This window comes from Pelodiscus sinensis, chromosome 23 (genome assembly GCF_049634645.1).
Source record: "Pelodiscus sinensis isolate JC-2024 chromosome 23, ASM4963464v1, whole genome shotgun sequence".
In the NCBI taxonomy this organism is placed as follows: domain Eukaryota; kingdom Metazoa; phylum Chordata; order Testudines; family Trionychidae; genus Pelodiscus; species Pelodiscus sinensis.
The window spans coordinates 6,884,317-6,900,856 of record NC_134733.1 but is presented as its reverse complement, the minus strand read 5'-3'; the positions used below and the strand labels follow the sequence as shown (position 1 = coordinate 6,900,856).

Below are 16,540 nucleotides of genomic sequence, written 5' to 3'. Positions count from 1 at the left end.
GCAAATCAATTCGTCCCCATAATAGGAGCCAACAAAATTATTGTAATCAGCTTTTGACTTTTTTCGCCCACTCCAGATTTGGACTAAAATGTAAATTTCAATAGGTCAGGGAGAAGATTTTCCCCCCTCTAGTTCTTTTGCCAGCTGGTCACTGGAGAATAGAAAAATAAAATAATAATAAAAAACCCTAAAGTTTTTGAGTGGAGCATTTTCCAGGGGAAGGCGCCAGGGGACTGAAACAAACGCATGATTAAAAGGCGTTCTGGCAACACACAATTTAGGAAGAAGTCTGGGAGCGGAATTTATTAGCATGATTAAACATTGGACCTCATTTCCCATTTCCAACACTTAGTCATGATGACAATTATAAAAAGGGGAGTTGGGGGGAGGGGAAGAGGAGGAATCAAATCTATTAGAAATCCACCGCCTCTCCCAATGCGACGATGTGCGGAAGAAAACCTCCCTTGATCCTGGAAAGAAATAAAACCAGCTCCCGACGGCAGTCTTTTTTGCTTTGGGTGTTGAGAAATCCCGAGCACCCCCAACTCCAACGCAGCCCAGAATCTCGGGGAAATCCACGGGAGAAGCCAACCCTTGGGAGTTTCATAACTAGTTTGCTACTCTCCTCCCCTCCCCCTCTGCCTTTTTAACGAAGCGACCAGGTCACTTTGATCTGCGGTCTCTAGGGTCTTCAGACAAAGAAGCCAGTGAAGGCTAAAAGACTCTTAGAGGGTCTCCTCCCTCCCCCCCCCCAGCTTCTGGACCTCAACCGAGAAAGGACCCTTGCAAAAGAGCTCTGCCCTTGGTGATTCTACGCTAGGGTCAGGCGAAGGGCTTCCTTCCAATTTTAGAAACAGACACAAAAAAACAGAAGAGAGTGAAAATCCAGAAGGGTTGCGGAGCCCTGGGGGCTGGGGGCAGAGGACAGAAGACTTCAAGCGGACTCTGTGTGTGTGTGTATATTGTGTGTGTGTGTGTGTGTGTGTGTGTGTGTATCTATATATCTATATAAAGTAGTTTGATCTTCCCCTTCCGACGCCTGGCTCCCACAATCGCCTCTGCACCTCACCAGGCTATCTAGAGCGCCCCTGGTCAGTTTCCTTGCGGTGCGGGGCTTGATGAGGCTTGCATGATTCAAAGGCAGGAGCTGAGCGTGGGTGTCCCCGGGGGACATTTGGGCCTATGGAGGTGCCCACTTCCTGAGTGCGCCTCTTTTAAGTAACCCCGTTCGCGTGAGGATCTTGCCGCAGCAGGTCCGGGGCAGATGGAGCCCGGAGAGGCTGCAAGAAGAGTTCCCTTTCGGCATGCTATTTCTGTTCCAACGCGGGGGGGAGGAGGGCTATAAAACTTAACCCCAGCCCCCCTGGTTGTCATCTCCCAGGGAAGAAAAAACAAGAACTAGAAAGAGGAGAGACTGTGTAGATTGGAGGGTTTTTGTTAAAGCACTTTGTAATCACTAAAAAAAAAATAGCAAAAACCAGGACCACGGGGGTGCAAGTGACCAGAGCAGAACCGCCTGGAAGGGTTTACGTCTATGTTATAATTACACACACACACAATGAATGAGCAAAGATGCGTCCCTTCCGTGCGACTATTTTATGAATGAGCAGGAAGAAGAGCGCGTCTCCTTCTCACACACACCCCGAAATTCTCCGGCTTCTTTGACTAGCCCTGCAGGGACCAGGCACCGAAGTGGCCCCTTTTCAACAATGCATCACAGGACCAGCCAAGCCAGCAATATGTACCCTCAGATCTAGTGCGTCCCACAAGACAGAGCGCCTGCTAATTAACAGGGAGTGATTCCTGCGAACAGCCCTCGCTGTCTGTAATATGATGAACTTTCTTTGTACCGGTGTCACCACAAATGTTTCTGATAAGGAAAAGCATCCAAGGATCAAAGTGTCTAAGCTTCTCAATTTCCTCGAGCTGCCTCGACTTTTCCTCACCTACTTTTTCTCTTCTTCTCTCCCCCCCCCCCCACTCGCCGCCTCTCCCCTGACAACTCCAGTCTTGCGAGACCGAGAGGGTCCCTACCAGCTCTTCCAACATAATAATTTGCATCTTCCTGGGTCTTCTTAGGGGGCTTAATCACGCCCCCCCACCTACCCCAACTGTCCTTGCGAACTGAAAGACAAGAGGGAAGCAGATGCGAGCTGGTCCCTAGCAGCCACGTCAGCCCTGCATTGCTGGCGCTTCTGATGGGTCAGAAAATAAACCCCCGAGCCCAGCTGTTCCCGCGGGCGCTCGGGGCTTTTCCCCAGCCTGTGCGGATCAGCACGGGGGGGGGGGGGAGTTTAGCCAACGCACCTGTCCGCCCCTCCCCAGTGCTAGGGACGTTCCTCTAGCCAGGACGAGCATTTTGGCAACCGCCGAGGCAGTCCGCCTGGAAAAGCTCTTCACTGCTGCACCCAAGGATTTCAGGGGTGGCAGGGTTGGTTGGGATTCACGGTTACGGTCTCTCTCTTCCTTGGAAGGGTCGCTCGCCCCAGACTCCCCAGCCGACGGCTAGCCCGCAAGCCGGCGCCTACAGCGATTTTCAAATGACCACGCAAAATCCAGCGGGCAGGCGCGCTCTGCAAGGACCGGTTGCGAGAGCAGAGCGCCGGTCCATACGAGCCCAAAAGTTCAGCTTTCTAGACGCCCCCTTGTTAGCTTATTTCGTGTGTAACAAAGGTACTTCGCAGCGAGGTAACCCCCCCCCCCCACACACACACACATTCCCACACCCCGAGTCCCCCCTAAGTCCCTTACAGCGTTCAGGCTAGTGTTAGATGTGCTTGAAAATCCGGCCATGGAAATTCCACTGAAAAATTTGGAAAGCTGGGGGCGGGGGGGAGGGGAGGTTAATCCGGGTTTAATGCTATGATGCAGTCACAGGACCAGGGCTAGGCTGATTGTGTTATCTCTTCCCAACATTTGGGTCTCCCATATTTCACCCAGCCAAATAGCTGCGAGAAAAAAGTGCGTATGGAGGCACTCCTGACGCCTCAGGAAAATATGTTATTAATATCTAAATAACTTCCCAATACTGTCTCTAAATCTCCCCTGCACCACTCCAGATGATGAATTCGTTTGAAGTGTTCTCCCGTCTCATCTTTTCAATGTCTCCCTCTCGCTCTCTTTTATACCAGGCTTATTTCAAACGGGTAAATACCTAATTCCTTTAACCACACTCCAGACATCTCCCTTCCCTTATTTACAACGCTCGTTTCGATGGAGCCACGTATATAATATACAGTATAGGTCATCAGACGCCCCGTTCCCACAGCCCTAAACTGTTGAAAAAAATATTTGGGGGCCAGAGGCTTGCTCCATGGCCTAGGTCAGATGCATCTGACTTCTATTCTTCCTGCCCTATAATTGAGTGGATCCATCCTCCCACACAAACGCAACCCATGGCTTATAAATACCTATTCCTTCTATTGTCTTACTTTTTTTCCTGGTTTATAATCGAACCTAAACCCTCCGCCCCAAATCATGGACTATCTGCTTCATATTAAAGCCATGCCTACCCCCACCCAAAATGCTGGATTATAAACATCTTCCTTATATTATTCCCCTTCCTGCTGTATAATTGACCCCCCTTCCCTCTCCCCGCATCCTTGTCTTAAGTTTGTTTCTTAAAAGTGTCTTGTATTAGATTATACTCGTTTATTCCCACTGCAACCTTATCTCTCCTCCTCTCTTCTCTCCTTCCCGTCACACTTGATTTAGGAAGGAGTTTATCTTGCAAACATTTGCCTACTTTGTTTATGTAGACCAGGTTCTGCAGCTACTTGTTCCCAAAAGCCACTGTTTGCCTTTGTAATTGTTATCTGTGTTTATTGTTGTACCTCATTTGTCTCAGCTTTTTTTGTGACATGTAAGCTCTGTGTGTGCTCACACATAGACTCTCTCCGCCCCCCCTCTTCTCTCCCTGGTTTTTCCCCCCTCTCTCTCTCCTCACTGAAATATGCACAGAATAACTGAGCCTAAAGCCAACGAATTGCCTGACACCATCCTATCTTTTTTCCTGCCCCCCATTATCAGAGCTGATCCCACTCCGAACACTCACAAATCCCGCCTGGTCTCTGTTTGATTAGATTGCCAACCTTAGGTAATCCCTTGATTTGATGAAGAGTCTGTTCCCTTTCCCTTCTAAACATACATTGACAGAGAAGGCTCTTGTTGGTTTTAAATCAATGCAGATTGCGGGCTGATAAACCGCCTGGAACCCGCCCCTCCCCATCTCCGACCCAGGCAAACAATCCCGCTTTCCAGGTGTGACAGCAAAAAAATGTAGCCGAGAAAGGGGTGGGGGCGAGGGGGAAGGAGTCCCCTCTTTCTCCTCATTCATTCACTCCCCCGGAGCCTAATTACATTTGGCAGGTCCTTGTACACACAATCAGAACAGCTTCCTTCAGTGTCGCGAGCCTCCGAAAACCACATTAGCTGCGATTGCTGCTGCCAAATTAAATTGTTACCACCTTGAATTGGAAGTGTCCAAGTTCTCTCGCCTCCCCCTTTCCCTCGCTCACGGTCACACCTGTGCACGGTTCCGCCCCGTTTTCTGTCCTTCGAAAAACCTCTTTTGCCGTTCTCCTTTTCGCCCCCATAGCTTTGGTTTCTGGATCTTTTGCAATAGCCAAATGCAGGTATTGATCCATTTTTGAAGCCCCCCCCCGCCTCTCTGAAACATACACACCCACAGAGAACCCACCTCCGCGCAGACTACTCTTGCTGTAACTTGGTCAATTTCTTAAGCCTATTTGATGATATAATTAAATATTTCACACAGACCTTCCTGCCTCAGACTGTAGCCCAGTGTTCAGGCACACACACATCCGTATGACTCGTGTGTATACCTACACATCGCTCAGGGGGGGTTAAATATTGTCCACACGTGCTCTTTGCCATTGTAAACGGCGCAGGTGAAGTCAGCCCGCGTGTGTGAAACTGACCAGACGATAGAAGGGGAAAATATGTCCAACTAAATCACACACGCAAAGCTCACAAGGATTTTTACCTGGTCAGTTCTGGCCATGCCTTGCATGGATAAATACTGCACACAGTAACCGTAACCCCTTCGCTTCCGTTTCCACGCTTGGCTGCAATTAATACCATTTCCTCGTTTTCATGAGGCCTTGGCCCCCTCCCTTTCTTCATTAAATACTAGGCATCTTCCCCACACCCTAAACTTTTGGTTGCGGCCATACTCATCTTCTCTGCTCCACAAACGCTCCGCATGGAACCAGGTCCAACTTACAGGTCCCACGTGACACTCCCTCATGCACCCCAATAACAACAATAAATAACAACAAAAATAATAACTTGGTTTTAACAAGGCTAAAAAAAAATAAGTGAAGTCTCATGAATATATGCCCAGGGCTAGCTGGAGTGAGCCGTTTAAAGATGAAAGTGCAGAGAAATAAAGGCTCAATTTAATCTGCCTTAAAACCCTTCAACTTAACGTTTGTGCTTGGAACTCAGAGAGTGAGCACTGATTGGGGATAAATACATTTCTTAGCATGCCTCGGAGCTATTACACCCCTCTCCAACACAGCTCCCTATTCAGCCGCCACAGTTTTCATTACCAGCTCTAATAAGTCTTAACATTATTAAATGCCAAGCAGATGATAGAAAGAAACAGGCGCAGGGTGGAATCTTTCTTTAACACTTAAAAAGAGAGAGCATTTAGGGCTGTCTTCCTCCGGCTCCCCGCGAGGAGAGTCCACAAATAGAGCAAAGGCATTTGTCACGAGGAAAAAGCCCCAAAACAAAGTTCTCCCCCGTTTTCTTTTTTCCCTTTCTTTTCCTCCCCCCCTCCCCCCACAGCATTTTTTTTAATCAAGACCAGAGCCTTTTGTGGCTCTATTTGAAAAAACTGCAGGCACTCGTGCCAAAAGATTGTCAGTCGTTAAAAAAAGTTGCAAGTTGGGTTACATGGAGGTGAAATCTCTAAAGATTATTAAAAATGAGACAGGTTGTATCTTTCTTTCTTTCTTTCTTTCTTTCTTTCTTTCTTTCTTTCTTTTTCGTGTTGATAGTTACTTTAAGGAAGGGGCATTTAAAACTTCTTTGCACTAAAAAAAGATGTATAGAGTGTGAGGAGATTTGGTTTTTAAAAATCGCCTCCCATTAGTCTAAAGCTTGGTTGAATGCATGAGATCAGCCCCTGGACACAAACACAACTTCCATAGCCCAAGCACACGGGCCTCCTACTTGGTCCCCTAAAACAAATGGCGGTTGCGCCTACTTCCATATTTCTGCTGCGGGGCTGTGTTTCTTTTCAAGACCTGGGCAGCCGGCTCGGGTCCCCTGCGCTTTCAGAGTCAGTCTCCGCTGGGAAAAGAAGGCTCAGAACCAGGGCCCTTCTGCGGTGAAATGCGAAGCCGGCACGGAGTGGACCAGCGGTGTGTGTGTGTTGGGTGTCTTCTAAGCTCACCGTTTGTTTAGCTTGCTTTAAAATCCCGAAATGGGCCACAATTCGCACTCGACTGAAAGTGGGTTCCCCCCCCTAAATAAATCGGGGAGCACGCTTTTCTTTGATCATGACATTGTCCCTGGAGAATAAAGAATGCGTATTTATTTGCTGATTGAAATTAATATTAATATTTTCACCTTTCATTCTTCTTTTTTTTGGGGGGAAGGGAACAGGGAAACTATTTTGCAGCTTTCTTACGAGCTCGTGCATTAATTTTGTACGCAATCGGCTCGCACTAAAATCCTTAGCAAATATCGCAAGGGGAAAAAAAATCTCACACACAATAGGTCTGATTTGCAAATGAGCATTGGCTATTTCCAAATCACAAGAAACATTTTGCAACTTCCAACGGCTCGCCTTTTTCCAACAGACGGCACTATAATATTACAAAACTATCTAACAGCAGGGAGTTTTGAATAATTTATCTCCTTTTCTTCCCGTCCTTGGCCCTTTGTCCAAACTTTTTCTCCTCCCTGCAGAATTTTGAATGAGAATGGACAACGGTCCCTGCCCCCACCCTTTACTCCATTTTTTTAAAAGGCAGCCTAGATTTTTTTTTTAAACTGTTTGCTTTTGTGGCCAGGAATCTTTTGCCTATAAAGATTCAATAGACTTGAAGGTCTTTGTAAGTGAAGTTCATCTTCAAGGTTGGAAAAAAAAAGAGAGGATCGGATCCTTAAAGCACCCCCTTTTGTACACCTTTATTTCAAACTTAGACCAATGTTTGATACTGACACTTGGAAGCTTTTTGTTTGCCCGTTTTACCCTTCCCCCCTTTACAAACAAAACCGCTGGATTTCAGTGTTCCAAGACATCCGCATTGTCTCAGACCGGGGAAATTTTATAGCCAGTGGGGGAAAAATTGCAAGACTTCCACATACAAATTTTCAGATGTGCTTGTGGCAGAAAATAACTATTTTCTCTCTCACCCTAAACTCGATCGCTAAATATTACTGCAAATGATCCAAAGAAACCGCAATCTCTTAAAAACCAACCAAAAAACCAAATCAACGATTCTTTTTGAAACACAGCCAACCAAACATAAACGAAGTTGCATTTTGTCAGGCTACAAACCTTTTTACCTATTTATAGACAATGGTTGAAATCCTTCTGAAAAACCCCGTTCGAAGGTTTTCCTACATTTACACCTTTCCACAGAAAGCGGGCGAGATCTCTGACTTAAAAAAAAAAGGCGAATTTCCCTTCAAACACACACACAGGTTTCTCTCCACCCCCTGCCGCTAATGAGTTAGGATCTAGTTCATTATTTAAAAGACGAACGTATCCTGACTGGAAGAAATCCCAACCCCGATCTTTCTCTTTTCCTTTTAGTGAAGAAGGACCCTCATCCTTTCGGCAAGATTAATGTAGGTGGGAAAGAAATACAGACAGTGAAACGGATACTCGCGTTCCTCTCCCAAACTTTTTATTTACCCAACATCCACTTCATGCTGTTTACACCTTTCTCCTACTTGTCTCATTCACTTGCACTGGCATTTTTGGGGGGCAGGGGGAGAGTCCAAGAACGAATCAAAATGGACAAACACTTTAGCTGCAAACATTTTGTTTCTGCAAACTCCTCTCCCCCCTCTCCCCCCCCCCCCCCCCAGCTTCGCAGGACACAAGAACTGATACGTTTAGAAAAGTTTACAGTCTGCTCCGGTGTTCTTACCGAAACCCGCGAGAGGAAACCGAAGACGGGAGATTTCAACAAATATTTCAGAACCCTTCCCACCCTCCACACCCCACTGGCCTTCCCCCCCAACACCAACCGATGGTTTTTCAGGGGAGATTTCTGGCTGCTCTTTATCTGAGCATCATGGGTCTCTCTCCCTGGTTAGCCCCGGCGCTTTTGCTGGTGCCCAAAAGGAGAAACTATCCCAGCCTCTCTAATTGATATTGATTGCCCCAATCCCTCAACTGTCAGCCAGAGTTTCAGGGGACCACTTAGAGAGCAGGAGAAAAATCTGTTTAACAAATTCATTTAGGAATCTCTGATTCCTCCCTCCCTTCTCTATAAATAATTGATCCACAGTGACTGCGAGCAAAATGCCAACATCTCTTTTCCGGCCGTTGGAGAAGGGGCGAAATGTAATCAGGTATCACATTAAAACCCCACGCCTCCCCCACCCCCTCCAAGCGCCTTTCTACCCACAGTTTCATTAAGGCCTTGCTCTCCATGTGTCTGGTTTCCTCTTAGATCTTTTAGAAAGGGCCCTGGGGACAGCTCGTGTCTGATCTAATTTTGTTTTTTAAACCCGGGGGTGATGGAAATAATAATAAAAAAAAGGGTGGGTGGGTGGGTGGGTGGAGGAGGCGGGATCCTTGCTCCAAAGCTGGTCTCCAGCACTGTAGTATAGAGCCGCTGCCTTTTGATATGGCTATTGATTTATGAAATGCTGAAGCCCTCCAAGGGAGGGCAAGCCATGGGGTGGACATTTGCAGGCGCAGGCTCCATCCCGCTTTTACTGAATTTCGCCCCTAACTCCAGTGACATCAGGTCCCGGCCAAACCCAGTTTCGGCAAGTGCCAATAGAAAGCAAGCGGCGCTTAATGCCGGCGGGACAGCGAAGTCTAGCTGCCCCTCGACTCGAGTTACCTTTGTCCCCCAAGATGCCGTCTATGCTGTGCTTGGCTTTCTTCTCCCCGTCTTCCTCTTTCTTGTCGCAGTCCTCCTCCTCCTCTTTCTTCCCGAACTTGATTCTTAGCACCCGGCTAATCGAACTCACTAAACCTCAGACAGTCAAAGACAAAAGAGCAAATATAAGCCGGGTTGGAAACCGGGGGGAAGCCGGCAGAGACACATGACAAAGTTGAGCCACAAGGAAAGCCAAGTTATGCAGCGAGGTGGCAAACACGTGCAAGGGACACAAACTACACCCCTAACCAAGTTTTTTTTATGTACAGACACAAACTACACCCCCCAACCCAGATCTATACATACATCCACAAACTAAACCCCCCAACCCAGATATATACATACATCCACAAACTACACCCCCCAACCCAGATATATACATACATCCACAAACTACACCCCCCAACCCAGATATATACATACATCCACAAACTACACCCCCCAACCCAGATATATACACACATCCACAAACTACACCCCCCAACCCAGATATATACATACATCCACAAACTACACCCCCAACCCAGATCTATACACACACACAAACTACACCCTCCAATCCAGATCTATACATACAGACACAAACTACACACACACCACAAACCCAGATCTATACATACATACATACACACAAATAAACCAAACACAAAATAAACCCAGAAAAAATACATCGGGGTAACATACACGCACAGGTTAAGACACACACACTGGGCTAACCAATTTAAATATAGACTCACAGATCTGCACACAAACATACAAAAAAATCGGCCCCCTCACTCAGGAATAAACACAAACACAGCAATACAGGCGAATGTCTCACATTGTCATGGACTCTTACACAAACACACAGATCACATGCATGCACACATCAAGTCACAAGCTTTGTCACCACGAGCACACGCACACACTTTGCACTCATCAATGTACAAGCACTTACCTCTCTTACCCCCCGGTTTATCACAGGCAGGCACCCTTATCCCGCACACGTGCAAATCTCAAACGCACACCGTACAATTGTACACACAGAGCCATACACACACCCCACCCGTGGTCCCACACTCGACAACACAAACACACACTGGGTATCTCTTGCCGGTTTTTATTTTTTATTGTGAAAATCCAGCTGGCCTTCCCCTTTGCTTTCCTTCCCCGAGGCCAAAAGGAGCTGGAAGGGAGAGGGAGCAGGAATTCAGGATCGGGCCCGCTGCTAGTTTCTTTTAAACTCTTTGGTGCTACTTCCCCGAAAGGGAAGTTTGGGCGGGCGGAGGGCACCCGAGAAAAGACAGGCCAGGGTGCTGGTGGGCGCTCTCTGTCCACAGCTCTTGGCTAAGGGGAAGACTAAAGAGTGTCATAAACTGGGCCTCCTTTCGAGCAAGGCTTTAAAGTTTGCCCGAGGCTCGTATTTCCGGTGGGAATCCTCCACTCCCTTTCCTGCTTTCCAGGTTCCTTTCTAGGGAACCTGTCCATGGGTTTTCTTGCATCACTCAACTGCCACGTGGAAACTTTTTTGGCCGTAGGGCGCAAGAGGGTGTTTTGTAGCCGCTGGATGAACTTGAGGAGGGGGGTGCAGATAATCATTCCCCTGGATCTATTTCTGTCTGGCTTGTGATCCCCGGGTGTGTTTTGCTTGCCAAGCTGCCTTCTCACCTGAGGGAACAGTGCTCCTGTCACAGTGCCCGTCCTTCAGGAGCCGGTCCCGGATTTCCCAGCTAAACATCCCTGGATTCTCTCGCTTGTATTCCTCGATTTTCTTTTCCACGTCGGGAGTGGCAACCTGCTTTTGTGATCAATGGCGATCATGGGGTGGGGGGGGGCGCACGTGCAGAGAAAGGTGGGGGGGGGAGAGAGAAAAAAATCACTTTTAATTTAAAAAAGAACCACGGACTTTCCTAGACTGGGTTTCCCCACCGAGGTCACTATGCCGGTCTAACAAGAAAGATGGTACATTCTAAGTAAATCGGGGGGGGGGGGGGGAGGATCTGCCCATATACCTCCCTTCCCCTCCTCTCCAAGAAACACCTGGAGGCCAAAGGTTCTTTTGTCGCAAAGAGCTCGTGGCTTGAAAGTCCCGAGGGTGGATGTATGGTGCGTCTGGGGGAGGGGGATCTATTGTGGGGACCTGAGTTCACACATGCACCCCGCGCTCCGATGCATCCCCCTCCCTGAAATGCAACCGGGCTGCACCGGGGACCGAAGCCAATGCGTCAGCGCGCGCCACTTGTTGCGTGCGGGGAATCATTCTAATTTATTCATAGCCTGCCGCGCCGCGCAGCTTTCTGCCCGCTGGATCCTGCAAATTGTCGCTTTCTTACCACCCCCCCCCCCAGCTCCCCGCCCCCTACATATTCATTTCCTCAAAACAAGGCCTTTAAACTGGGAGGCAAAGGCGCCTCTTGGTTTCTGCGTTCAGCTTTGGGGGGCCTGCGCACTGGGGGGGGGGGGATACTGTGCCCGGACTGCACTGGAAATCGGAGTTGATGGCAATTGCACCGGGAACGGGGTGGGGGGACACTGGACAGTCAGAGCCCGATCCTGCTGCCGTGGAAGCCAATCGGAGGGGGAGCTATTTGTTTCCATTGGCTTCCACAGCCGCGGGGTCCGAGCTGTGAGCCCCCAGTGCCCGGCTGGAGGTGCCCCGGCTTGGCTTTGCACTCACCCTGGGTTTGCTCCCGCCGATCGCTCCGGGGCGGATGGAGCCGGTCTCCTGATACCTGCAAAGGATTTTGGAGACGCAGCCATGGGAGACTCGGAGCTGCCTGGAGATCACGCAGGGCCGGATGCCGTGGTGGGCCATCTCCACTATCTTGTGGCGGATGTGATTGGGCAAAGGCCGGCCATTGATAAACACCCCTCCGAGCTGGTTTACACGGCCCTGGCCCAGCGGAGTCGACACTAGAATTCAGAACCGGGGGGAGTGAGAGAAAGCGGAGAAAAGTTGAGTCAGGGGCATTGGTAGCTGCACTTAGACCGTCTCGTCTGCCTCTGTGCCTGTTCATTTCCCTGCACCATACACAGCCCCACGTGTTTCTATTTTCCCTATGTCAGCTGTGTTTACAGCCACAGATACTCCTCTGGATGGCTGCAGACCTTTCTCTCCATTTCTTGCTAGCAATCTTTCCATCTTTCTCACTGTCTCGGTAGATCGGTGTCTGCATTTTCATCTGCATCTATTTCCACCCCCCCCCCCCCCCCCCGTGTATATTTTTTTGCTCGGTTCATCGGCATAATTTTTAGCTAGAGTTCGATTCGCCTACATCGCTCTCTGTAGCCTTAACAAGGAAGCGAGCGCACGTTTTTCTATCCATACATAACAAGCCTTCTGCCCCCTCTCCCAACGACCAATGTCTGATCGATCACGTTAGACGGCTGTTTAGCCCCCTATTGTAAAACGAGACTGCAAACGGACGAACCTAGCTCCGACATGCAACGGTGTGTACAACTGGTTTTTTAAGTTTCCTTGCGCTATTTTAATCCCTGCTCCAAATCCCAGAAAAGTCCATTAAAAAAATCAAACTATGGAAATGACCTCTGTCGCTTTCTTTGCTTTATGTATACAGGGGAAGGGGATATTTTTTTGTTAATTTCAAGGAAGCAACGCAACGGAAACCGTCTTTTTTTTCACCGCAAACTGGCATAGCAAATTGTTGGTTCTTTTGCATGGGACCCGTTTTAACACCCGGCGCTGAGCTCGCATTAGTCACAGAATCCTAATACAACCTCCACCGAATTGTGGGGGCAGCGGGCTTTCTAATCCGGATCTGATACCCTCAATGGGTTTAATATCTTGCAATGTATATCTTGCAGATTAATACAATTTCACAGTCTCGAAAAGACCGAAGAACTCAGCTGCATAATTTGCGAAGAGGTGACGGTGGGAGGTGAGGCAGCCGAGGCGGGAGGCCGAGTTTCTCTTTGGAAAGAAGAGTCTTTTCCAGAAATTGCCGCACGATTTAATAAGAATCATGCACCACTAATTCAAAGTCACTCGGCCAGCCCTCTCTGGATACATCATTATCGACAGATAACACTCGAGTGGCCAATTTTACATTCAAGAGGTACTAAAATCACCGGCCCCTCTCTCTTTTCATTATTCCCAGTCATGTTGTGCAAATATTGTTGTAATCCTTTGATCCTATCTCTTGCCGTCTGCTTTACTTCATTTGCTACAGAAAAGCACTTCAGCAAATCTCACTAGCTTGTGTGTTTTGCAGCCTGCGTGGGTTTCCATCGGTTTTCGCTTAGCCACTTGATCACGGCTTGCCTGCCTTTCCCGGGTTTAATAAATGCAGGGAGAGGGGTCCCGCGCTAATTTTGCCTCTGCCACACAGCCAGCAGGTTGGGCAGAAATAATTTTAATAAAGGTAATGTGCACACACACACACAATGCAAGGGCGGATAAATCGAGAATTTAATGCAGCAACGCCGAGAGGTGGGGGGAACGACACTCCTAATCTGACAGCTCTAGGGGCCTTTAATGAGCTAAAAAGCCCCCCAACCTTCCCCAGACGCTGCAGGTTGGCCTATTTCAGTCCTCGCACGATTGTCATTCACAGGGGACCCTTTCACACGCACACACCTTCCGCAAGGGCTGGCTGTGTCCTTCGGTCCTTGGGAAGCCAACTCCGTCGCTTCCCAAGTTCGAAGCGACTCGCGTCCGGCAACAAAGCAAGAAAGTTTTGGGAGAAACTCAGACTAGGGGCGTGGGATTTTGGAGATACGAGCCAGCCTGTGTGTGGTGGTGGTGGGGAACCCCACCCCACCCCCAAATCCCACGCTAGCACTGCCGGCTGCTGCAAAAAACCTACTCAAACAAGACCTACTCGATGGTTAAAAGTTAACGGGGAATTGGCTTCGGATCCCCGCTCTGGACGCTAAAGTTGCATTATGGACAGTGCAGGGAGGGAAAGGTCCGCAGACAGCTGCTTAGAAACGACTCGAGCCAGCCAGTTTAAATATAGACGTTCCTCCAGACCTACCTTCCAAAGGGAACCCAGTGCGGGGGTAATTCTGCCCCGGCGCGGGGCGCATCATTCTGGGGACGGTCCCTGGTAAAGTTGCCATGCCGAAGTCAGGCTGGATTCCAAAGAGACACAAATCAAAGCCGCGCCGCCCCCCTTTGCTGGGCTGAGCGGAGCGAAGCGAAGTCCCGCGAGCTGCAAGGGCGCCTCTGTCTTCTCCCTTCTGCCAGGCGAAGGACTCACCTTCTTCCCAGCCCTGGGAACACACAAGGGAGAAATCTTTGCTCCGACCGGGGGAAAGGTGGGGGCAAGTCACCCCCCGAAATTCTTCTTACAGTTTCCTGCTGTGGCTCCTCCGGCCAGTGCAGACGCTCTTCAGGAATGTAGCGCACAGACTGGAGGGGGAAGCAGGCACATCCCAAGTGGTCGCAGTGCTGGGCTGGGCTTGTGGGGGGACTGATTCCCCCCTCCCTTCTGGTTTATTTTGGTGTTGTTGTTGCTGTGTGTGTGTGTGAGTGTGTGGTGATCACTTAGGGGGTGGTTGTTTTCGGGAGAGGAGGGCGGGGAGGGGAGGGGGAGTTCGCGGGGTAATGTCAGCTGGAGGGTTTGGAAGTTGTTAAAGCGCCGAACTTTGGCGCATTGGGGAGGCAGGAGAGAGCGCCCGAGTGAGCTGTGATAGGCTCCGGCGCTGTTCTTTTATTCATGAGCGGGGAAAGGAGCACTGCTTTGGGGCGGAGGGACCAATGGCAGCACGCAGCTTCCCCACGCAGGGGCGCAGGGCTGGTCTGGGGTTGGGGATTCACGCCGGGGCTTGGCCTGGGAGTTTTCCAACACAGACTGGAGGGTGGGGTGGGGGGGGGAGAGCTTTGGGGGAAAGCATCTCCCGGGAGGGGGGACACGTTCCACCCCCAGAGAAGGGACCTGCAAGGGCTTAGCCCCAGGAAGGGCAGCCCCGAGCCCCTGGCGTGTCTTGAGAGATGCTAACAGGCAACCAAGATGCCCAGGGGAGTTTGGCCCCAGTAAAGGCTCAGTAACCCAAGCAGCTGGCTCGCCGAGAAGCAGGCGCAGGGAGGCTGGGGAGAGGGGCGGCTGAGCCTCATTACTCGTGTGAATTTGCTGGTCCAACTCCCCCCCCCCCCCCGAAGCACGGTTAAGATCGACCCCTCCGGAGGGGAGCAGAGTCCAGGGCGAACGTGCTCGGTGGGAATAAAGGAGCCGATGCTGCCCGGGCCCCAGTTGTCACCGCTTGTGTGTGCTTAGGGAACCCCCCACGAATGCCTTCGCCGCCAAACGACCTGCCCCCTTTCCCTGGGCTCCTTGGCGAGCCCCCTTGGCTGCGGTGACTTCCACCCCTAACACGGGCAGGCGGGTGTCCCGGCTGCTCCTCACCACACCTGGGGACAAAAGTTTCTCTCTTTTCCTAGGAGACCTTCCACCCCAGTCCGGGGTGGGGGCGGGAGACAGCCAAGGAGTCCCACAGGGAAAGAGCCGAGTCAGTAGCCAGGTGTCCTGAGAAGCGGCAAAGGGTGTTGTGTGAGAAAAGAAAAAGAAAAAGAAACTTCTCCTAAGGAGCCGGGCAAGGATCACGCCTCGCCGTGGTCTATATGGTTCTCTTGGTCTGTTAACTCAAGTACCTCGAGTGGCTGCCTCTCCGTGCTCTTAACTGAGGACAGGCAGGGTCCGACCGACCCGTCCCTTGGCCCCTCGATTATCCTTTTTCTTCCCGCCCCTGGGCAACAACTCCTTCAGGGGAGAGTTGCTCCCAGAGAAATCCTTTTGCAGGATCGGCCCCTCCTTTAGAAGGTGCTACCGAACGCCAGGGTCGTTGGCCGCCGAGCTCCTGGCTTGTCCCCACTAGCTAGAGGTGAAGCTTTGGCTTCCCAAGGGGGGATTGTCCCGCTGACCCAGGACAGTTGGAACAAACAGCAAATGTTTCCCTTGAAGGTGGCTGCTTTGGGACTTTAAGGGGGGGAAAAACCCTCCTTCTCAGCAGGGAATGACGCCAGGGCTTTGCAAACTCTTTTGTTTGCAGCTGTAAAAGGATCTTTTCCTAGAAATCACGGGCGACGTTTTATTTGAAACGACATTTGCAGTTTTTCTTTCTCTCTTTTTTTTCCGGGGAGGGGGGAACTTTGTGGCAACCCCAATGAGGTCCCTCAAACTCTCTCCCATTCAATCGGATCGCCCCCCAAAACGAAAGCGAACATTCCGGTTGGAAAAGCAGCCAGAGGAGAGAAGAATTCCCATGCAAATACAGGGTTCTGATCACTTTCCCCGCCTGGTTTGTGTTTTCTACTAATAATTAATATGCTGCTAAATGAAACAATGAGGGCTCTCCAGCTCCCTTCCGATAATGCGAGAACAGCCCTCTCCAACTATAATCTGTCCTCACAATAGACAAGTTCTCCATGCCCGAGGCGTTTAGGGTGGACAATGCAGAGCCGAAATCCAACAATTAAAAAGCGACCCTCCGTTCTTCTT

At 50.0% G+C, this 16,540-nt stretch overlaps 1 protein-coding gene across 7 annotated transcripts in view; it reads right to left on the bottom strand.

Annotated features, from left to right (window-relative positions):
- The window catches only part of PAX7 (paired box 7), a 177,090-nt gene extending 162,363 nt beyond the window's left edge, over positions 1-14,727 (bottom strand). Inside the window, exons 1-5 of one of the 7 annotated variants that reach the window (XM_075906833.1) lie at positions 14,303-14,727; positions 14,078-14,174; positions 11,758-11,993; positions 10,749-10,878; positions 9,063-9,197 (exon numbers count right to left, since the gene is read on the bottom strand). In XM_075906833.1, coding sequence (XP_075762948.1) covers positions 9,063-9,197; positions 10,749-10,878; positions 11,758-11,993; positions 14,078-14,162 — 586 coding nt within the window. In that variant the 5' untranslated portion in view covers positions 14,163-14,174; positions 14,303-14,727. Of the gene's footprint in view, positions 1-9,062; positions 9,198-10,748; positions 10,879-11,757; positions 11,994-14,077 lie in introns of all 7 variants that reach the window. The other 6 variants (XM_075906834.1, XM_075906836.1, XM_075906835.1 and 3 more) reach the window with 6 other exon arrangements.
- Positions 14,728-16,540: the final 1,813 nt, after the last annotated feature.